We start from the raw sequence: 19,828 nt of genomic DNA, 5'->3' as shown, positions 1-19,828 counted from the left end.
AAATAAATCTAAAAATGCGTTTTAAAATCTACATCTGCCTGTATACTGAAAAGAGAATAAAATACTACCTTTCTGTACACCTCTAGCTCCTTTCTTTTATTTCTGAGTTCCATCTTTAGATTATCTTCAATGTCAAATTCGCAGGCACAGTAAGACAGTATCTCCTTGCAGTTGTCTAATGGCCATTTGTCCAATAATCGCAGGGCTAATCTGCCTCTCAATGGAGCATTCTTAACAGCAAATAGATATTTCCAGCCATCCTTTTCTAAAGAGAACAGAATTAAAAAAAAAAATGGAATTAAAGCACAACAGAGATTTAACTGAAAAAAAACCGTAAAGGTCTAAGAAAAAAAAAAAAAAAAAAAAAAAAAAAAAGTGTCACATGAGGCATTTATAAGACCTCTATGTGCAGTAGCATACAGCACCCTTTGAGAAACTATCCTAAATTGGTCTTACCAATATTACATTAAGAATGTATATAGAAAGGCCTATACTTCACTGTTCCAGGTATGCTTAACAAAATACAACCAACATATTTTGATGTGTTGACAAAATCATCACTTATTGTTAAAAGGACTGACATTCACCAATACCTATGCAAGTACCTCAGCACACACACACACACACACACGCACACACACACGCACACACGCACACGCGCACACACGCACACACGCACACACACACACACGCACACACGCACACACGCACACGCGCGCACACACACACGCACACACACACGCACACACGCACACACGCACACACACACACACGCACACACGCACACACGCACACACGCACGCACGCCCACCTTGTATAGATGTGGTGTCTCTTCCAACTGAGGAATTGGAATCCTTTGACAGCTGATACAGGATTAATCAGACTATTACTTGTAATGAGAGCCCCTGAATATACTAGATCTCTTTCACTAATACCTGCCTTCTGGCTCCTACCTTGGTCCTCTAGCTATTTGTTGCCAGTATTGTGTGTTCCTACTCCAGCACAGTAAAGATCACAAGACTTGATCCACCATCTGTCTGTGCTGAAAGAGTAACAGCTGTGGCCAGCAGGCAGCTATACTTCCTTCGGGCCTAGTGTGTAATGGGTGGGATGGGGGAAGGACCGTTCTCTTTACAATAAAATTGCACGGTTTGCTCAATACGGTAGAAGAACTACATGAGCAATCACTCAGGCTTTTTTTTTTGTACATATTTGTTGCAAAAAGTAAAGCCATACAAAACACAAAGCTTTTTACACTGCCAATGAGTGCAAATATACCATATTATTCCCCTCAAAATTCTAAACTATGAAGGCAATTTCTGGAGCATTACCTTATATTCCCAATGTTAAGGTTTCTAACTCACACTAATAAAACCGTGGCACTCCAGCATAATATTTGGATATGCAAGAGCAGCATTTTTAATTTTATTTACAATATTAAATGTATAATGGATTTAGGCAGAGGTTGCCCTTTGTAAAATCTTTCATCTCCTGTCAGGTGATCTCTGCGGCATGCTTGGTTATGGAGTTCCACAGTAAGTACAAAATATACATGGTCACCAAGAATGCATGGGGGTGTGGTTTAGAATTCTGCATAGCTAATCAGCCTAGGCTAACCATTAATGGAGGGTGAGGCTACATTAAATATACAGTAATATATAGATATAGGAATGGTTTCTGAAACCGGGTAAAATTAACATAAAGGTGAGTATCCTGAATAATTTACTGCAGTCTGAAGTTTTGTTGAAAGGTTATGGTGACCAGCTTGCCTTACATATGTCACTACAGTGCCTCTTTAACAGTATTCATACAAGCTACACAGGCAAGATGGTCACAGTAACCTTTCAAAATAACTTCAGACTGCATTCGTATGGTACTAAATACAGCGTATAGATTTACCTTCTGAAGCAGCACAGCATAGAACAGCATCTCTGACGTCCTGGAGATCTTCAAGGTTCCAAGTGTAGAGATTCAGAAGCTCCAACGCATTGGCCCAATCCTTCTTTGACAGTGCATCTTGGAAAGCTTCAATGACTACTGCTGATGCAGCAGAGGAGTGCTGGCCTAACAGAACTAAAGTAGAACAGGTCTTTCCACATAGCGAGGTGGATTCTTGTTGGCCTTCTCGAAAAGGTGCAGAGAATAAATTAATATACCTCTGCAAAGCTGGAAACTCTGCAAGCAGTGCATCACATTCTTTGGAAACCATTTCCATGTCTAAAGGACTTTCCTTCTTACTGCCTCTCAGTTCCATCCACGACAGTCCTGACTTGGGTGGTTTTTGAGATTTTACAGCACTCAGGCATGCAACAGCCGCGGTTACTGGAGATTGGGTTTTCAGAAAATTTAAGGCAGAAGCTGTGAGAGAGTACTGGCTGCCGTCAGATGTAGGGGAATTTGGTGTGCTCTGTAGGTTGGATTCAGCTCTCATTTCAGATGTAGTAAGTGTGATGTTCATGTCAGGCAAGGTGGTCTCTACACACTGCTGCACTAGTTGGGGAATGTTCCACTTAAGGGATTGCATTTCGTTCTCTTTCGCAGCAGTGCAGAAAGACAGAGCTTCACAGCAGTAATCTATGATCACCTGCTCAACATTAAGGTCCACATTTTCCTTCTTTAACAACATTGATAACCTGTTGGATTTATATTAAAAAAACAAAAAAAACAAAAACAGGATGTTCTTACATGTATTACATACAAAAGAAACAAGCAAGATCCTTCAAAATGAAAGGAGTAGGGATAAACAAAAAAAAAAAAAAAAAAAAAAAAAAAAAAAAAAAAAAAAAAGAAGAAAACAACTAGAGACACATTTATCAAAACCAGTGCAAGGAAACTGGGTCAGAACTGATGCAAACATGGAGCAGATGTTCAGGCCTAGCATTTTGATTGGTTGACCTGAGCAGAGCTCAACTTTTTCACTTGCTTTGCACCAGATACGCTTCAATTCTCCCTGAACTTGTTTAGATAAATTTGAGCCCTAGTGTGCACAATAATGTGTATGAAATATTTTTTTCACCTATTCTACAACAGCTAGTTGAATAAATAAAGCTATGGAATTAGGAAACAGGTGGTACAAAAAATAAAGAAAAATCACATGGTAGTATCTTCAAACAGTGCTTTGATCAATAAATCTAGTATGTGGCATATTGATAAGAGCCTAATTTTTTGGAAATACAACTACACTTCCAAATACACTAAGGGCTGGATCACACCAGGGCAGACTGCAATCACCGGTGATCGGCAAAGCGCTAGTGCAGTGTCCCCCTATGTGGGTGTTCCCATAGCAGCATTGCGTTTTGGGTAAAGTCACAGAAATGCTACACAACTTTTTTTGGAGCGATTCAGCTTGAATGAATGGCAAAAAAACCGCACATTTATAACAACAAAAAAACACAAAACAAACCTCGGAAAATTGTAATTGCAACTGCTAAGCACTAGCATTTATGTTTTGGGGTGTGAACTAAGCCTATGTTACATGACTTAAAGGGACACTTATGCCAGAAAAAAAAAAAATGAGTTTTACTCACCTGGAGCTTCTACCAGCCCCCTGCAGCAGTCCTGTGCCCTCGCAGCCACTCACTACTCCTCTGGTCCCCCGCTTCCAGCTAGTTTCGTTTTTGCCGACAGGCCCGTCAGAACTGGCCACGCGTAGCTTTTTCCACATTCCCGACTGTAATTAGCGCTATTGCGGGCCGCAATGCGTACAAAAATACACGTTGCCGCATATCTATGCGTTCGTAATGCAACAAAGCGTATTTTTGTATGCGGTGCAGTCGGGAATGTGGAAAAAGCTACGCGTGGCCAGTCCTGACGGGCCTGTCGGCAAAAATTAGACTAGCTGGCAGCGGGGGACCAGAGGATTAGTGAGTGGCTGCGAGGGCACAGGACTGCTGCAGGGGGCTGGTAGAAGCCCCAGGTGAGTAAAACCCTTTTTTTCCTGACTTAAGGTTCACTTTAAAGTAGCTGACTTCACTGCTGTGGTGAGTTGCAGCTACAAAGATGCTGACCAGCTACTAGTACTCAGTGCAGCTGACAACAGCCATGACATTCTAAAGCAACTATGACAAGTTACTTTTTGTACCAGTCATTAGCAACTATGCTGGATAACATTGTTAGCCATTGACTAGCATCTTAGTAGCTGTGATTATTAATAGCAGCTGTGTGTTGTGGGACAGGAGCTTAACGCTTTAATGGAAAGAATCAATTACCTCTCCGGGGAGACATTCCGTTCAAAAACCAAATAAGAGATCAACTGGGAAGGTTTTTGTTGCAGAAGAATGAAGGGATTTCCCACCTTCAGGTCCAAAGAGGATTCTTAAAAAGTAAATACATTATTAGCCAACAAAACTGAAATATTGAATCTACATTAGATGATGTATGGTCTTAGTAATTACACACAATAAACCAAAGGAAACAGTAACTTATGGGTCTGTCCAATTCATAGGTCATGCATGCATGTACGCATGTAGCATAATGCACGTTACCATAGCAACACTTGCAACCCCCATGTGTAGCAAAGTGAGCATCTCTAAGGCTTCTTGCACACCAAGACGTTGCATTAGGTGGCACGTTAAGGTCGCATAACATGCACCTAACACAACGTTTGGTGCTGCAAGAGCCGACGGTAGAGTGAGCCGCGTTAGGCGGCTCGAGTCCTATAATGTCTCCCAGAGTGGCGCTGATTGGCCAGCGGGACCACGTGATGCGGAGCGAGACACTCCGCATCACGTGGTCCCGCCGGCCAATCAGCGCCCGCCAGTGCAGTGAATATTAAGTAGCCATGTGCGCGGCTACTGTAGCTGGCTCTCCCCGCCTCCTCTCCGCCCCCCACCGCGCATGTGCAAACAGTCTAACGCGGCTATAGCCGCTCCAACGCCGTAGCATGCTGCACTTTGCACAGAACGTGCAGCGTTACATGTAACGCAACGTGGGCTGTGTGAACAGCCCACTTGTGTTACATTACTGTGTGTTGGGGGAGCGTTACAGGCGCACTAACGTGCGCCTGTAACGTCTTGGTGTGTAAGCAGCCTAAGAGTGTAAGTACTGCATATCACTTACCCAGATCTGGATTTATACTTTGGACAATAACTCTCGCCAGCGTATCAATGTAAGTAAAAAAACGATGAACAGGTTCAAATGTAAAGTTTTCCATGCCAGATGACTGAGCTCGCTCTTCCATGTTTTCCAGGAGGTAAGTCATCTGCTTACGGACAGGATTCACCTGCACATCTTGCAGCTTTACAGACTGGTCCAATAAGGACTGAATGAGGTTTCCTTTTGGTTCTGTAAAACATGGGTTAGAAGTTATTTAAAGAAATGAGAATACATACATGACAATATAGTCTTGTCTTAAAGTGAACCCAAGGTAAAAAACAAAACAAAACAAAAAAAAAACACCTTTAGTTTTAGTAGAAACTGAGATAAACAATTTATCCTACTCCTAAAAATGACTTTAAATATAAAACTGTAAGATATCTAAACATTTACAAACTAGATTGAATGTTTTGTTGTCTGTTCAGTGCCAGCCTATTAAGCGTCCCAGAGTTAAATAAACAAAAAAAGTCAACAGTTCATGTATTTTATCTTTCCCTGTGCTCAGAAGTTGTATTCTGCTAGGAAAACTTTTATAGTCGTAATTTGCTTATGAGTGATGCTTACTATATTCCCAACAACGTACCGACAAGACAGAAGTTGTCACTTCCATGCCTAGAAATGAACGCTTTCAGGCAGCAAAATGAAAGTAGTAAAACAGCCTGGTTATTAATATGTTTTACACTGTACATACCAGTTTACCTCAAGTCACGTGTCACCTCAGGTACACTTTAATAAAGCACAGATTAAAAGATCACAAGTTCAATAAAAGACAGAAGTAATTGCCATTTGTGAGGGAAAAAAATGAAATGTCTTAATATGCTCATTGCTCCACCCAGATGGAATCAGCAAATCAAAGCAGCCTATGCACTTGACCAAAGCAGTGTTAACTTACTAATTTCAATGATTTGCTATCCACGTTTTCAATTTTCTGACATCACTACTATATTAATCACATTGCAAATTAGTAAATAGCTGCAAATTACATGTAAATAAACAGAAGGGAAAATAACAGGATTGAAGTAAAAAAGTATCAGAGGTGCATTAGTTGTTTAAAGTTAAAGTGGATCCGAGGTGAACTTTTACACATTGCATAGTTGTGTTCCTTTCCTATTGTTTATAGGGCATTCCTCAAGCCAAATACTTTTTTGTTCTTGTTTTAATACTCTAATTCCCTATAAACTAAAAAGCCACATCCACAGATTTTCAGAGCGCCTTGGCAGTAGCAAAGGCTCATGGGAGCTCAGTCTGGGCAGGAGGAGGGGGAGGTGTTACTAGCCATTGATTTCAGAGGCAGAGGGGAGGAGGGAGAAATTAGGCTGATGGCTCAAGATACAGATAAGCCTGCCTCTGTGTAATGTTTACAAACAACATGGCTGCTGTCATTGTATCACAGGAATAAATAATCATATTCTGTTAAAACTGTTTGCAGCTATATTTGCTGCGTAAACCATCTAAACTTTAGATAAGATATATAAACAAGTTACTTGTTATAGTTTTTCATCTCGGATCCGCTTTAACTGAATTTGGTCCATGGCGTGCAAAACACATGCAGAAAAACATGCGCAGAACACTGACCGACAAGTGCCCTCTCCCTGCCTCATGGTTCAGCAAACCTTTGTGTATGTGGCCGCTCCCAGTTTGGTTACTACAGTGTAATGTGTGCGATTCAGTGCCGCTACTGGATGTGTCAGCATGGACCTTTTCTGTGTATTCAGGAAAGAATGTCACTCTGTACAATCAAGCTTAATAATCGTGATCTGCTTCTCTGACTTACCATTGGAACTGATGGCAGCTTTCAGCTGGGCAACAGTCTGTTGAAGTTCATGGCTGAATATGATTTGCTGGACTATGTATTCCTCTTGCAGTATTGGAAAGCAGGTGTGGAGAAGATCTCTGATGCTACTTCTGAACTGGTTGCTTATTCGCTCTTCTGTAATGGGTGAAGAAGAATAAATATGCATTTAACACGTCACCAATGCAAACCGACAAAATGTTCCCAGCATCAAAATAATTGAGTTGCCATATAAAATAACTATTTTGGGGCTTTACCATCGACAATTTATATAGCGTGAAATTAAACAGAGTTTAAGTACTATATTTAAAATTATAAGGTAGGCTCAATTTAATGCAGAACTACAAACTTTCTAAATCAGTTTCTTAGATAGTCAAAGCTGGAAAAAAAAATTCATCGAAGAGTACGGAGACAGAACAGCAATTACACCAGCAGCAGGTGAAATAGAACTTCTATTGGGAGAGACTTGAGGTGCGTACACACATGCGACTATAGTCGTTTGTAACGATCGTTCCCCGATCTTTACCAACGACGATCGTTACAAAAAACGAACCAACGACTATTAAGGCAAACGACGAACGAGGCAAATCGCTACAAAAGAAAGTTCTGTCTCGGCGGATTTTAACCAACGACGATCGTTTGCAAAAGTAGTACATCGTTGGAAACGATCGTTCGTACTAGGCTTGACATGCGCATTTCACTATTTCTCCATGGAACTTCTCATTTTTATGCGCAGGCGCAATAGTTGCTTTCTGTGATGTAACGTTCGTTCTAACGATCAGATCGTTACACACATTTTAAAACTACCTTTACTTAGGTCGTTCTTTCATTAATTAAAAGTTCGTTCGTCGTTCTTAACGAACGATCGTTGTCGCATGTGTGTACGTAGCATCGGGCTACATACACACTTGAGATAAAAGTCTTTGGAAAAGGCAAGATCACAGACCAATTTTACCCCCGTCCATGTAGTACGCTACACAGTATTCTATGGAGCTGAAATCCCCATCAGATAAAATCTTTGCAAGATGCTGCACACAAAGATGATGTACACATTCAACAGATCAGTTTCTGCAAAAGATCAGTTCCTGCAAGAGATCCGTTCCTGCAAAATGCATTCATAGTCTGATATCAGCAGATCTCAATACACACCTTGTTTAACAGACATTCATCTGCAGATCTGAAGATCCATCCTGGTGGATCTGATCTGCAGATGAATGTCTATTAACCACTTGAGGACCTAGGGCTTTCTACCCCTTAAGGACTGGCCACTTTTTTTCCATTCAGACCACTGCAGCTTTCACGGTTTATTGCTCGCTCATACAACCTACTACCTAAATGAATTTTGGCTCCTTTTCTTGTCACTAATAAAGCCTTTTGGTGCTATTTGATTGCTCCTGCGATTTTTACTTTTTATTATATTCATCAAAAAAGACATGAATTTTGGCAAAAAAATGATTTTTTTTAACTTTGTGCTGACATTTTTCAAATAAAGTAAAATTTCTGTATACATGCAGCGCGAAAAATGTGGACAAACATGTTTTTGATAAAAAAACCCATTCAGTGTATATATTGGTTTGGGTAAAAGTTATAGCGTTTACAAACTATGGTGCAAAAAGTGAATTTTCCCATTTTCAAGCATCTCTGACTTTTCTGACCCCCTGTCATGTTTCATGAGGGGCTAGAATTCCAGGATAGTATAAATACCCCCCAAATGACCCCATTTTGGAAAGAAGACATCCCAAAGTATTCACTGAGAGGCATAGTAAGTTCATAGAAGATATTTTTTGTCACAAGTAAGCGGAAAATGACACTTTGCGAGAAAAAAAAAAAAAAAAATTTCCATTTCTTCTAACTTGCGACAAAAAAAAAAATGAAATCTGCCACGGACTCACCATGCCCCTCTCTGAATACCTTGAAGGGTCTACTTTCCAAAATGGGGTCATTTGTGGGGTGTGTTTACTGTCCTGACATTTTGGAGGGTGCTAAATTGTAAGCACCCCTGTAAAGCCTAAAGGTGCTCATTGGACTTTGGACCCCTTAGCGCAGTTAGGCTGCAAAAAAGTGCCACACATGTGGTATTGCCGTACTCAGGAGAAGTAGTATAATGTGTTTTGGGGTGTATTTTTACACATACCCATGCTGGGTGGGAGAAATATCTCTGTAAATGACAATTTGTTATTTTTTTTACACACAATTGTCCATTTACAGAGATCTTTCTCCCACTCAGCATGGGTATGTGTAAAAATACACCACAAAACACATTATACTACTTCTCCTGAGTACGGCGATACCACGTGTGGCACTTTTTTGCACCCTAACTGCGCTAAAGGGCCCAAAGTCCAATGAGTACCTTTAGGATTTCACAGGTCATTTTGAGAAATTTCGTTTCAAGACTACTCCTCATGGTTTAGGGCCCCTAAAATGCCAGGGCAGTATAGGAACCCCACAAATGACCCCATTTTAGAAAGAAGACACCCCAAGGTATTCCGTTAGGAGTATGGTGAGTTCATAGAAGATTTTATTTTTTGTCAAAAGTTAGCGGAAAATGACACTTTGTGAAAAAACACAATTAAAATCAATTTCCGCTAACTTTTGACAAAAAATAAAATCTTCTATGAACTCACCATACTCCTAACGGAATACCTTGGGGTGTCTTCTTTCTAAAATGGGGTCATTTGTGGGGTTCCTATACTGCCCTGGCATTTTAGGGGCCCTAAACCATGAGGAGTAGTCTTGAAACGAAATTTCTCAAAATGACCTGTGAAATCCTAAAGGTACTCATTGGACTTTGGGCCCTTTAGCGCAGTTAGGGTGCAAAAAAGTGCCACACGTGGTATCGCCGTACTCAGGAGAAGTAGTACAATGTGTTTTGGGGTGTATTTTTACACATACCCATGCTGGGTGGGAGAAATACCTCTGTAAATGGACAATTGTGTGTAAAAAAATCAAAAGATTGTCATTTACAGAGGTATTTCTCCCACCCAGCATGGGTATGTGTAAAAATACACCCCAAAACACATTGTACTACTTCTCCCGAGTACGGCGATACCACATGTGTGGCACTTTTTTGCACCCTAACTGCACTAAGGGGCCCAAAGTCCAATGAGTACCTTTAGGATTTCACAGGTCATTTTTGTTTCAAGACTACTCCTCACGGTTTAGGGCCCCTAAAATGCCAGGGCAGTATAGGAACCCCACTAATGACCCCATTTTAGAAAGAAGACACCCCAAGGTATTCCGTTAGGAGTATGGTGAGTTCATAGAAGTTTTTATTTTTTGTCAAAAGTTAGCGGAAATTGATTTTAATTGTGTTTTTTCACAAAGTGTCATTTTCCGCTAACTTGTGACAAAAATTAAATCTTCTATGAACTCACCATACTCCGTACGAAATACCTTTGGGTGTCTTCTTTCTAGAATGGGGTCATTTGTGGGGTTCCTATACTGCCCTGGCATTTTAGGGGCCCTAAACCGTGAGGAGTAGTCTTGAAACCAAATGTCGCAAAATGACCTGTGAAATCCTAAAGGTACTCATTGGACTTTGGGCCCCTTAGCGTACTTAGGGTGTAAAAAAGTGCCACACATGTGGTACCGCCGTACTCAGGAGAAGTAGTATAATGCGTTTTGGGGTGTATTTTTACACATACCCATGCTAAGTGGGAGAAATATCTCTGTAAATGACAATTGTTTGATTTTTTTACACACAATTGTCCATTTACATAGAAATTTCTCCCACCCAGCATGGGTATGTGTAAAAATACACCCCCAAAACACATTATACTACTTTTCCTGAGTACGGCGGTACCACATGTGTGACACTTTTTTGCAGCCTAGGTGCGTTAAGGGGCCCAACGTCCTATTCACAGGTCATTTTGAAGCATTTGTTTTCTAGACTACTCCTCGCGGTTTAGGGCCCCTAAAATGCCAGGGCAGTATAGGAACCCCCACAAGTGACCCCATTTTAGAAAGAAGACACCCCAAGGTATTCCGTTAGGTGTATGGCGAGTTCATAGAAGATTTTATTTTTTGTCACAAGTTAGTGAAAAATGACACTTTGTGAAAAAAAACCAATAAAAATTAATTTCCGCTAACTTTTGACAAAAAATAAAATCTTCTATGAACTCGTCATACACCTAACAGAATACCTTGGGGTGTCTTTTTCTAAAATGGGGTCACTTGTGGGGTTCCTATACCGCCCTGGCATTTTACAGGCCCAAAACCGTGAGTAGTCTGGAAACCAAATGTCTCAAAATGACTGTTCAGGGGTATAAGCATCTGCAAATTTTGATGACAGGTGGTCTATGAGGGGGCGAATTTTGTGGAACCGGTCATAAGCAGGGTGGCCTTTTAGATGACAGGTTGTATTGGGCCTGATCTGATGGATAGGAGTGCTAGGGGGGGTGACAGGAGGTGATTAATGGGTGTCTCAGGGGGTGGTTAGAGGGGAAAATAGATGCAATCAATGCACTGGGGAGGTGATCGGAAGGGGGTCTGAGGGGGATCTGAGGGTTTGGCCGAGTGATCAGGAGCCCACACGGGGCAAATTGGGGCCTGATCTGATGGGTAGGTGTGCTAGGGGGTGACAGGAGGTGATTGATGGGTGTCTCAAGGTGTGATTAGAGGGGGGAATAGATGCAAGCAATGCACTGGCGAGGTGATCAGGGCTGGGGTCTGAGGGCATTCTGAGGGTGTGGGCGGGTGATTGAGTGCCCTAGGGGCAGATAGGGGTCTAATCTGATAGGTAGCAGTGACAGGGGGTGATTGATGGGTAATTAGTGGGTGTTTAGGGTAGAGAATAGATGGAAACACTGCGCTTGGGTGGTGATCTGATGTCGGATCTGCGGGCGATCTATTGGTGTGGGTGGGTGATCAGTTTGCCCGCAAGGGGCAGGTTAGGGGCTGATTGTTGGGTGGCAGTGACAGGGGGTGATTGATGGGTGATAGGTGATTGACAGGTGATCAGTGGATTATTACAGGGAAGGACAGATGTAATTAATGCACTGGCGAATTGATAAGGGGGGGGTCTGAGGGCAATCTGAGCGTGTGGGCGGGTGATTGGGTGCCGGCAAGGGGCAGATTAGGGTCTAATCTGATAGGTAACAGTGACAGGTGGTGATAGGGGGTGATTGATGGGTGATTGATGGGTAATTAGTGGGTGTTTAGAGGAGAGAATAGATGTTAACAATGGATTTGGGAGGTGATCTGATGTCGGATCTGCGGGCGATCTATTGGTGGTGGGGGGGGGGGGTGATCAGATTGCCCGCAAGGGGCAGGTTAGGGGCTGATTGATGGGTGGCAGTGACAGGGGGTGATTGACAGGTGATCAGGGGGATCAGGGGGATAGATGCATACAGTAAACAGGGGGGGTGGTCTGGGGGGGGGGTCTGTGGAGAATCTGAGGGGTGGGGGGTGATCAGGAGGGGGCAGGGAGCAGGGGGGGGGGGGATAAAAAAAAATAGCGTTGACAGATAGTGACAGGGAGTGATTGATGGGTGATTAGGGGGGTGATTGGGTGCAAACAGGGGTCTGGGGGGTGGGGGTCTGATGGGTGCTGTGGGCGATCTGGGGAAGGGGGGGGAGAAATCAGTGTGCTTGGGTGCAGACTAGGGTGGCTGCAGCCTGCCCTGGTGGTCCCTCGGACACTGGGACCACCAGGGCAGGAGGCAGCCTGTATAATACACTTTGTAAACATTACAAAGTGTATTATACACTTTGTATGCGGCGATCGCGGGGTTAACATCCCGCCGGCGCTTCCGTATAGCCGGCGGGATGTTGCGGCGGGCGAGCGGTGACAGTAGCCGGCGGAGGATCGCGTCACGGATGACGCGATCGCTCCGCCCATGCCCTTAGAAGGACCGCCGCCTCTGTGGGTGAGCCGGTCCTTCAGGGCTCCACTTCCCGGCCGCCTCTGTGCGTTAGGCGGTCGGGAAGTGGTTAAACAAGGTGTGTATTGAGATCTGCAAATATAGACTATGAATGCATTTTGCAGGAATGGATCTTTTGCAGGAACAGATTTTTTGCAGATACTGATCTTTTGAATGTGTACAGTATCTTTGTGCACAGCATCTTGCAAATATTTTATCTGATGGGGAGTTCAGCTCAATAGAATAGACTGTGTAGAATATGGCTCTCATACTACATGGAATGGGGTAAAATTGGTCTGTGATCTTGCCCTTTCAAAGACTTTGATCTCAAGTTTGTATGTAGCATTAGGGAGGGTCCGGATACTGCAAAGTGTAAACTCCAGACCAGAGAAATCACTTTGGAACGATGGCAGGTACACTAATTACACTTTTCAAACTTCAATAAAAAAGTTTTACATCAAGCTCAGGAAAGAGAGAGAAGTACTGTTGGAGGCATGGTCACCACAATAAAGTACAACGTCTTTATAATACTATTAGTAATTATGCCTCACTCCGGCATCTGGAAACTGCTCCGTTATTCACCACACTTTATCCCTCCTCCCACTCAATAGCAATAGACACGTCACAAGCCTCTAGGCTAGCAACTTGTCTATAGAACACTTAGCCCCAAAGGATCAAGACCATCAAGAGACATTAGATGAGGACTATGGGAAAGACATTAGATTGAGAGCTCTCCTGAGCAATAGTTTGTGACAGGACTATGTACTCTAAGTGTCGTGGGTAAAAAATAAAATATATATTATTTTATGTACATTTTTATCAAATACATATTACATATACACATATACACACACACACACACATTCATACATGATAAAAATGTACATAAAATAATTAACAGACTAGGCAAAGAAAGCAAGCCACTATACCCAATTCAGTTTGTGCCTGGGGTGGTGTTGGATAGTTGATGAACTTATTCATTTGCTGAAGGACCGCCTGGAAACCTTTAATGCCCTCAGAATGTTCCATAACTAGGTCTGTCCTTCGTCCTGTAAAAATAAAACAAATACAGATATACAGTTGTAAATGGAGATTTCAGCAGAGGAGCTGATTAACTCAAAGCAGTCAGTCCTTGTTTGTTGGAAGCTGATCTCGACTTCCTTGAGCACTCAAAATTACATTTTTTTGCTCCAAAACATTAAACGGCAAAAAATAGAAAACAAAACAAAAAAACTGGTCAAATGTCAAAGGCATGTTCAAGCTGGCTATACACTCATAGGTTGCCACCTTAAAGGATACCCGAAGTGACATGTGATAATGAGATAGACATGTGTATGTACAGTGCCTAGCCTACAAATAACTATGCTGTGTTCCTTTTTTTTTTCTTTCTCTGCCTGAAAGAGTTAATGGGGTGAGTTAATGGGACTACAGTGTGACCCTCACTGATAAGAAATTCCCCTTTTTCTCTCTTTCTTGCTCTCGGAAGTCATTTTCTGCTAGAATAGTGTTTTACAGTTGGAATTTCCTATCAGCGAGGGTCACACTGTAGTCACTTCCTGTCTGAGTCAGGACTGAGTCAGCCACCTACATACCTGATATTTAACTCTTTCAGATAGAGGGAAAAAAAAAAAAAAGGGAACACAGCAGAGTTATTTGTGTGCTAGGCACTGTACATACACAGGTCTATCTCATATCACGTCACTTCGGGTAGCCTTTAAATGAGAAAATGATCAATTCCGCTCAAATAGGAAGTTCATACCACATTGATTGTCAAGAATTCCAGCAGAGAATATAATGAAAAATCAAACAAACTGCAGCATCACTTTTTTGATGCAACACTATAACCTATTGTTTGAAAACTGCTTCTGCCTCTCTCAACCTAGATTTTCCATCCCGTCCGATTGATACTTTTGATACATTTTTGATCAATAGAAAAATCAGTAGATCAAACATTTTAGGGAAATAGATTCCTAGCAGATGCATCACTCACTGAGACTATCAGATTGTTTAGTAATTAATTAATTGCTATGCAAACAAAGTAAGGCAGGTTAAACCGTGGATGTATTTTTGTACGGATTTATTTCAGACGCCTCCAGTTCTTGTATGCAAATATATATTTGCATTTTTTCCACAGCAGCACTTTTTTTTTTTAAATAGAACGAGCACTGTCTGAAAAACTGCAACTGGCTGTCAAGATATTTTCCCACACGCAGCACAAATGAAAGTCCACATTAGATGAACCGCTGTGAACTTCCCATCGATTAACATTGTGTGTGGCGGTTCGCAATATGGAAAAATCCTACTACAAAAAAAAAAAAAAAAAAATTAAAAAACATCCCCACCACTTCTGCATTATTGACAAGTCGTTAAGCTTTTGTATGCGATACATATTTATACAGCCGACATACCCTTTGCTTCCATGCTGGTGTGTAGACGCCTCTCTGCTGTCTCTAGTAACTGTTTGCAGGTTTTCCAGAGATGGGCTTGTGTACAAGCCAAGTCAAAGGCTGCCATAGCTGCCGGGCTCAACTCCTCTACTACAAGTCTCCATGGGTCAGCTTTTTCTAAGCGTGCGCTCCTCACCCAGAAGTCCTCCTGCAAGGCAGGAACTGCAACTTCAGCAGGAGCCACCAGCTTGTCCGTCACATCAGATATAGAATAGAACACCATTCCTGCGTTATAGAAAAGGGGGGGGGGGGGGGGGGGAGTGGAGAGACAGTTAAGCATGGATATTTATAACATATGTACCATTACTTTAACAAATACCGCAGTGGAAAAAAAATGAACAGGCTGTAAAGTAAAATACTTAAAGAGGACTTACGGGGGGGGGGGGGGGGGGGGGGGGAGGAGAACAAAACACTTTTTTTGATAAATACTTGATCGGATGTGTTTGAGAAATCGAATAAATAAAAAAAAACTAAATATTTTTCGATCATTTGGAATTTTAAAGGGACTCCGAGCAGTGCAGAAACTATGAAAAGATGCATATCATTTTAAAGCGCTTTCTCCTCTTTCCAATGATATGTAAACCACCGCCCTACGCCTTTTAGTTGAAATTGCCGCGGCTTCGATCGCGAAAATAGAGAAAACTAAAAGGCGTAGGGCGACGATTTAGGTGTCGTCAAAAAGAGGAGAAAGAGCTTTAAAATGATATCCATCTTTGCATAGTTATATTGTATTACACAGGGCGACTTTTTATCAAAGTCAGCAGCTCCATTCAGCAGAAAAAGTCGCCCTGTGTAATACAATGTAACTATGGAAAGATGGATATCATTTTAAAGCGCTTTCTCCTCTTTCTGGTGACACCTAACTCGTCGCCCTACGCCAAAGTCGCGGCAATTTCGATCACGAAAATAGCGAAAACTAAAAAGGCGTGGGGTGGTGGTTTATATATCATTGGAAAGAGGAGAAATAGAGCTTTAAAATGATATGCATCTTTCCATAGTTTCTGCACTGCTCGGAGTCCCTTTAAGGAAAAAGCAAAAAAAATAAAATAAAAAAAAAATGTATGTATATTGGTTCAATTTGCCAAATTACTCAAACGTAGACAATCGATTTCTCCAGTCATAACAGAAAAAAATAAAAAACCTAGCATTGTGCAGAGCCGCCTTAACACTTCTCAGAACCTCGTGTAGTTCCAAGGACGGCTACATCGCTACTGCACATGTGTGCGTAATTCTGAACAACTGGTCGACCACGCAGATTGAATCGATTTACCGGCAGACAGCACTTGAATGAATGATGTGCCGGGTGGAGGAACAGAAACACTATCCAGAGCCTTCCCTCTACTCAGGTAAGGTTCACAGTGGATATTGTGTTCCCTGGAAAAACAGAAATGTAATGGAAAAGTCGTGCTGCATGGTGTGTCACAGTGAAGCATACAGTCAATTAAATGTATGCTTCACTATCCCTTAACGTGCATGTTTTGTGGTAACACTGAATGCAGTTACATCGAAAACACTGAAAATCGCAATAGTAGTAATGTGGTTGGCCATATGCCCATTTTCCAGCCTGCAACTGGAATAGATGATACACTAGTGTGGACTGTCTACAGTATTCACTGTACTGCACAAATCATTTTTAGAAGGCAAATACTATCCCAGTTTATCCCTTCAGTTATGCATACATATGAATGACAGACTGAACATAATGTGCACCTTAGCTATCAGACGGCAGGGACTGCAATAGAGGATTTCAGATCCGGACAGCACAGGACAACTAACCTGCTGCAGCTGCATTTCCTATTGCTTGTAGGGTAGAGTGGCTGCTGTTAGGCTTTCTGATGCCCGTCTCCACACTCTGATTTTCAAACTTTGTCTCCACATTGGACAGTTCTCTTATGACTTCTTGATAGCGTTCCATGAAGATCAATTCACCATAACTTGGGCACGACTCGAGATTAAACATTCTCGCAACCTGAAAGAATTTCATGTCAAAATATTGACAATGGGAACATAATTTAACCATTTAAATAAATGAACCGTGGTACTCCACTAGGCCTCGCTAGCTGAGAAATGCGCAACAGAGAGGAGCACATGATACACAACCATGCGCTGTGTACACGCGCTGTAGATTTAGCACTGTTTGATGCATCAAGGCCTTGATTAGCCACATGCTTGTTTCAGGTGTGCGATTCAGACACTACTAATGCCAGAATGATAGTCAGGACTGTCAAGCAACTGGTATATTTGAAGAATAAGTATGACCTAGTAGATTCAGTAGTGAGCAATGTTGCTATTTTTGCAGATGATACAAAATTGTGCAGAATCAACTCTCAGGAAGATCGTATCATATTGCAACAGGATCTAGGTAGGATGGCTATATGGGCACATAAATGGCAGATGAAACTCAAATGTTGAAAAATGTAAAGTTATGCATTTTGGTCGTACCAATGGTCTAGCACCAAACAAAATAAATGGGATACAGTTGGGGACATCAAACTTGAAGGACTTAGGAGTACTCATCGACAACAAGTTAAATAATCGTACTCAATGCCAAGCCGCTGCAGCTAAAGCTAACAAAATTTTGGGATGCATTAAAAGGGAAATAAAAACTCGAGATGCTAGCATAATATTGCCCCTGTTTAACTCTCTAGTAAGGCCACATCTGGATTATGGAATTCAGTTCTGGGCATAACATTACAGGAAAGATATTGCAGTTTTAGAGCAGGTGCAGAGACGAGCAACAAAATTGATACGTGGGATGGAAGGTCTCACTTACAAAGTAAGGTTAGATAAACTGGGTTTATTTAGTCTAGAGAAAATATGCCTTCGATGGGGATCTAACTAACATGTATAAATATATCAGAGGGCAATATAAAAGCTTGGCGGATGAGCTTTTTGTCCCTAGGCCTTCTCAAAGGACTAGAGGACATGATCTGCGCATGGAGGAAAAACGTTTTAGCCATTTAGGAAAGGGTTCTTTACAGTAAGAGTAATTAAGATGTGGAATGCATTGCCACAGGAAGTAGTTATGGCAAACTCTATACCTGCATTTAAAGGGGGCTTAGATGCTATCCTTGCGTTGAAAGACATCCTTGGCTACAATTACTAGGTAATGCCTAATGATGTTGATCCAAGGATTTTATCTGATTGCCATCTGGAGTCGGGAAGGAATTTGTTTTCCCTTTTGGGGCTAATTGGACCATGCCTTGTAAGGGTTTTTCGCCTTCCTCTGGATCAACAGGGATATGTGAGGGAGCAGGCTGGTGTTGTATTTAGTTCTCTGCTTGAACTCGATGGACATAGGTCTTTTTTTCAACCCAAATAACTACTTAACTGTGTAATATGGCATCCTCCATATAACTCTCACTTCAAGTGTCCTTTAAAGGGAATCCGAGACCCTCTCCTGGGCTTGCCTTTATGACTCCAACCAGTACTGCAAAGTACTTAAATGCATACCATTCTGTAGCTTGAGCTCTTCTCTCATTTGATGCCTGAATCGCCGTTTTACGCTAAATAGTTTTCGTTCAATTTCAAAGCTGCCATCTTGGCTAGGTTATACCTTCTGGGTCACCCGTCTTCTCAGTTGGTATAGTGCATCATTGAATGAAGCAGGAAGAGGAAGTGACACACATGGTCATTGCAAGAGGATCCTCCAGAGGGGTCATAGCAAAACTTTGGTGGAAGTCGTCTGGCTTAAAGGCATGCCCATGACAGGTGCTCGGAGTCCCTTTAATATCATAGCACACCCTCAGCATATTCCCCACCTGCACCCCCTCACTGGGAAATAATTCAACCAAGTTTATTTTCTTTAGCCTACGTTCACAGTGGTGTGGGATAACGGCCGCTATGCACCACCTATAGCAACATTCCCTGCACGACGGGTGAGTTGCAGTATAATGGCTTGCGACAACGTTGCATGTAGTGTCACTGCAAAATAGTGTACAACAGTAAAATTGAAGCACACTTTGTTGACTGTATGCTTGTATGATTCTCTGCATCCGATGCAAAGCGTGGGCATAATGGCCTGCGACAACGTAAAGCACTGCATGTAGTGCGTTACTGCAAAATTGTGCACAACAGTAAAAGTGAACAATACTTTTCGTTGACTGTATGCTTCACTGCATCCAATGCAAAGCGTGGGTAACATGTGATGTCACTTTCCTGTTCTGTTTCTGCGGTTACAGGAAACAATGGCCACTGAACAAAGCCTCAAGCTTAATAAATAAATAAATTTGGGCCTGTCCAGCACATCTGGTTCACACATCACAATACTGGGGAAAAAAAAAAAAAAGCCTCTCCATCATATTAAGCCGCTAGAAGTCTAAGCTCATTATACCTCAATATTTCTCCAGGAACCTTCCCAGATACTACAACAGTGTACAATGGTATGCTATGGTGACAGGATACCACACTTCAAAAACACAGCCCATTGAAATCAGTTTGAGGAAAAGATAAGAGGAAGTAATGAATCCTACCTGATGTGCCTGTGCATAATTCTTCCTCAGAATGCATGATATGAGCAGAGACTCGGGTGGAGAGATCATCATGGGAATCAGGTTGTTTCTTTGCTGTAAGAGACTCCGACAATCCATGTCACTCCTAACAGACAGGTTACTTGCACTGCTCTCTGCAATTCA

At 42.0% G+C, this 19,828-nt stretch overlaps 1 protein-coding gene across 3 annotated transcripts in view; it reads right to left on the bottom strand.

The window, feature by feature from the left end:
• The window catches only part of ZFYVE26 (zinc finger FYVE-type containing 26), a 123,020-nt gene that overhangs the window by 66,443 nt on the left and 36,749 nt on the right, over positions 1-19,828 (bottom strand). For all 3 annotated transcript variants that reach the window (XM_068253348.1, XM_068253349.1, XM_068253350.1), the window contains exons 13-21: positions 19,667-19,818; positions 16,971-17,163; positions 15,156-15,419; positions 13,677-13,796; positions 6,869-7,024; positions 5,059-5,283; positions 4,209-4,314; positions 1,900-2,633; positions 69-265 (exon numbers count right to left, since the gene is read on the bottom strand). In XM_068253348.1, the coding sequence (XP_068109449.1) occupies positions 69-265; positions 1,900-2,633; positions 4,209-4,314; positions 5,059-5,283; positions 6,869-7,024; positions 13,677-13,796; positions 15,156-15,419; positions 16,971-17,163; positions 19,667-19,818 (2,147 nt within the window). The remainder of the gene's footprint in view (positions 1-68; positions 266-1,899; positions 2,634-4,208; positions 4,315-5,058; positions 5,284-6,868; positions 7,025-13,676; positions 13,797-15,155; positions 15,420-16,970; positions 17,164-19,666; positions 19,819-19,828) is intronic.

This window comes from Hyperolius riggenbachi, chromosome 9 (genome assembly GCF_040937935.1).
Source record: "Hyperolius riggenbachi isolate aHypRig1 chromosome 9, aHypRig1.pri, whole genome shotgun sequence".
Classification (NCBI taxonomy): domain Eukaryota; kingdom Metazoa; phylum Chordata; class Amphibia; order Anura; family Hyperoliidae; genus Hyperolius; species Hyperolius riggenbachi.
This window is presented reverse-complemented; position numbering and strand designations above follow the sequence as displayed.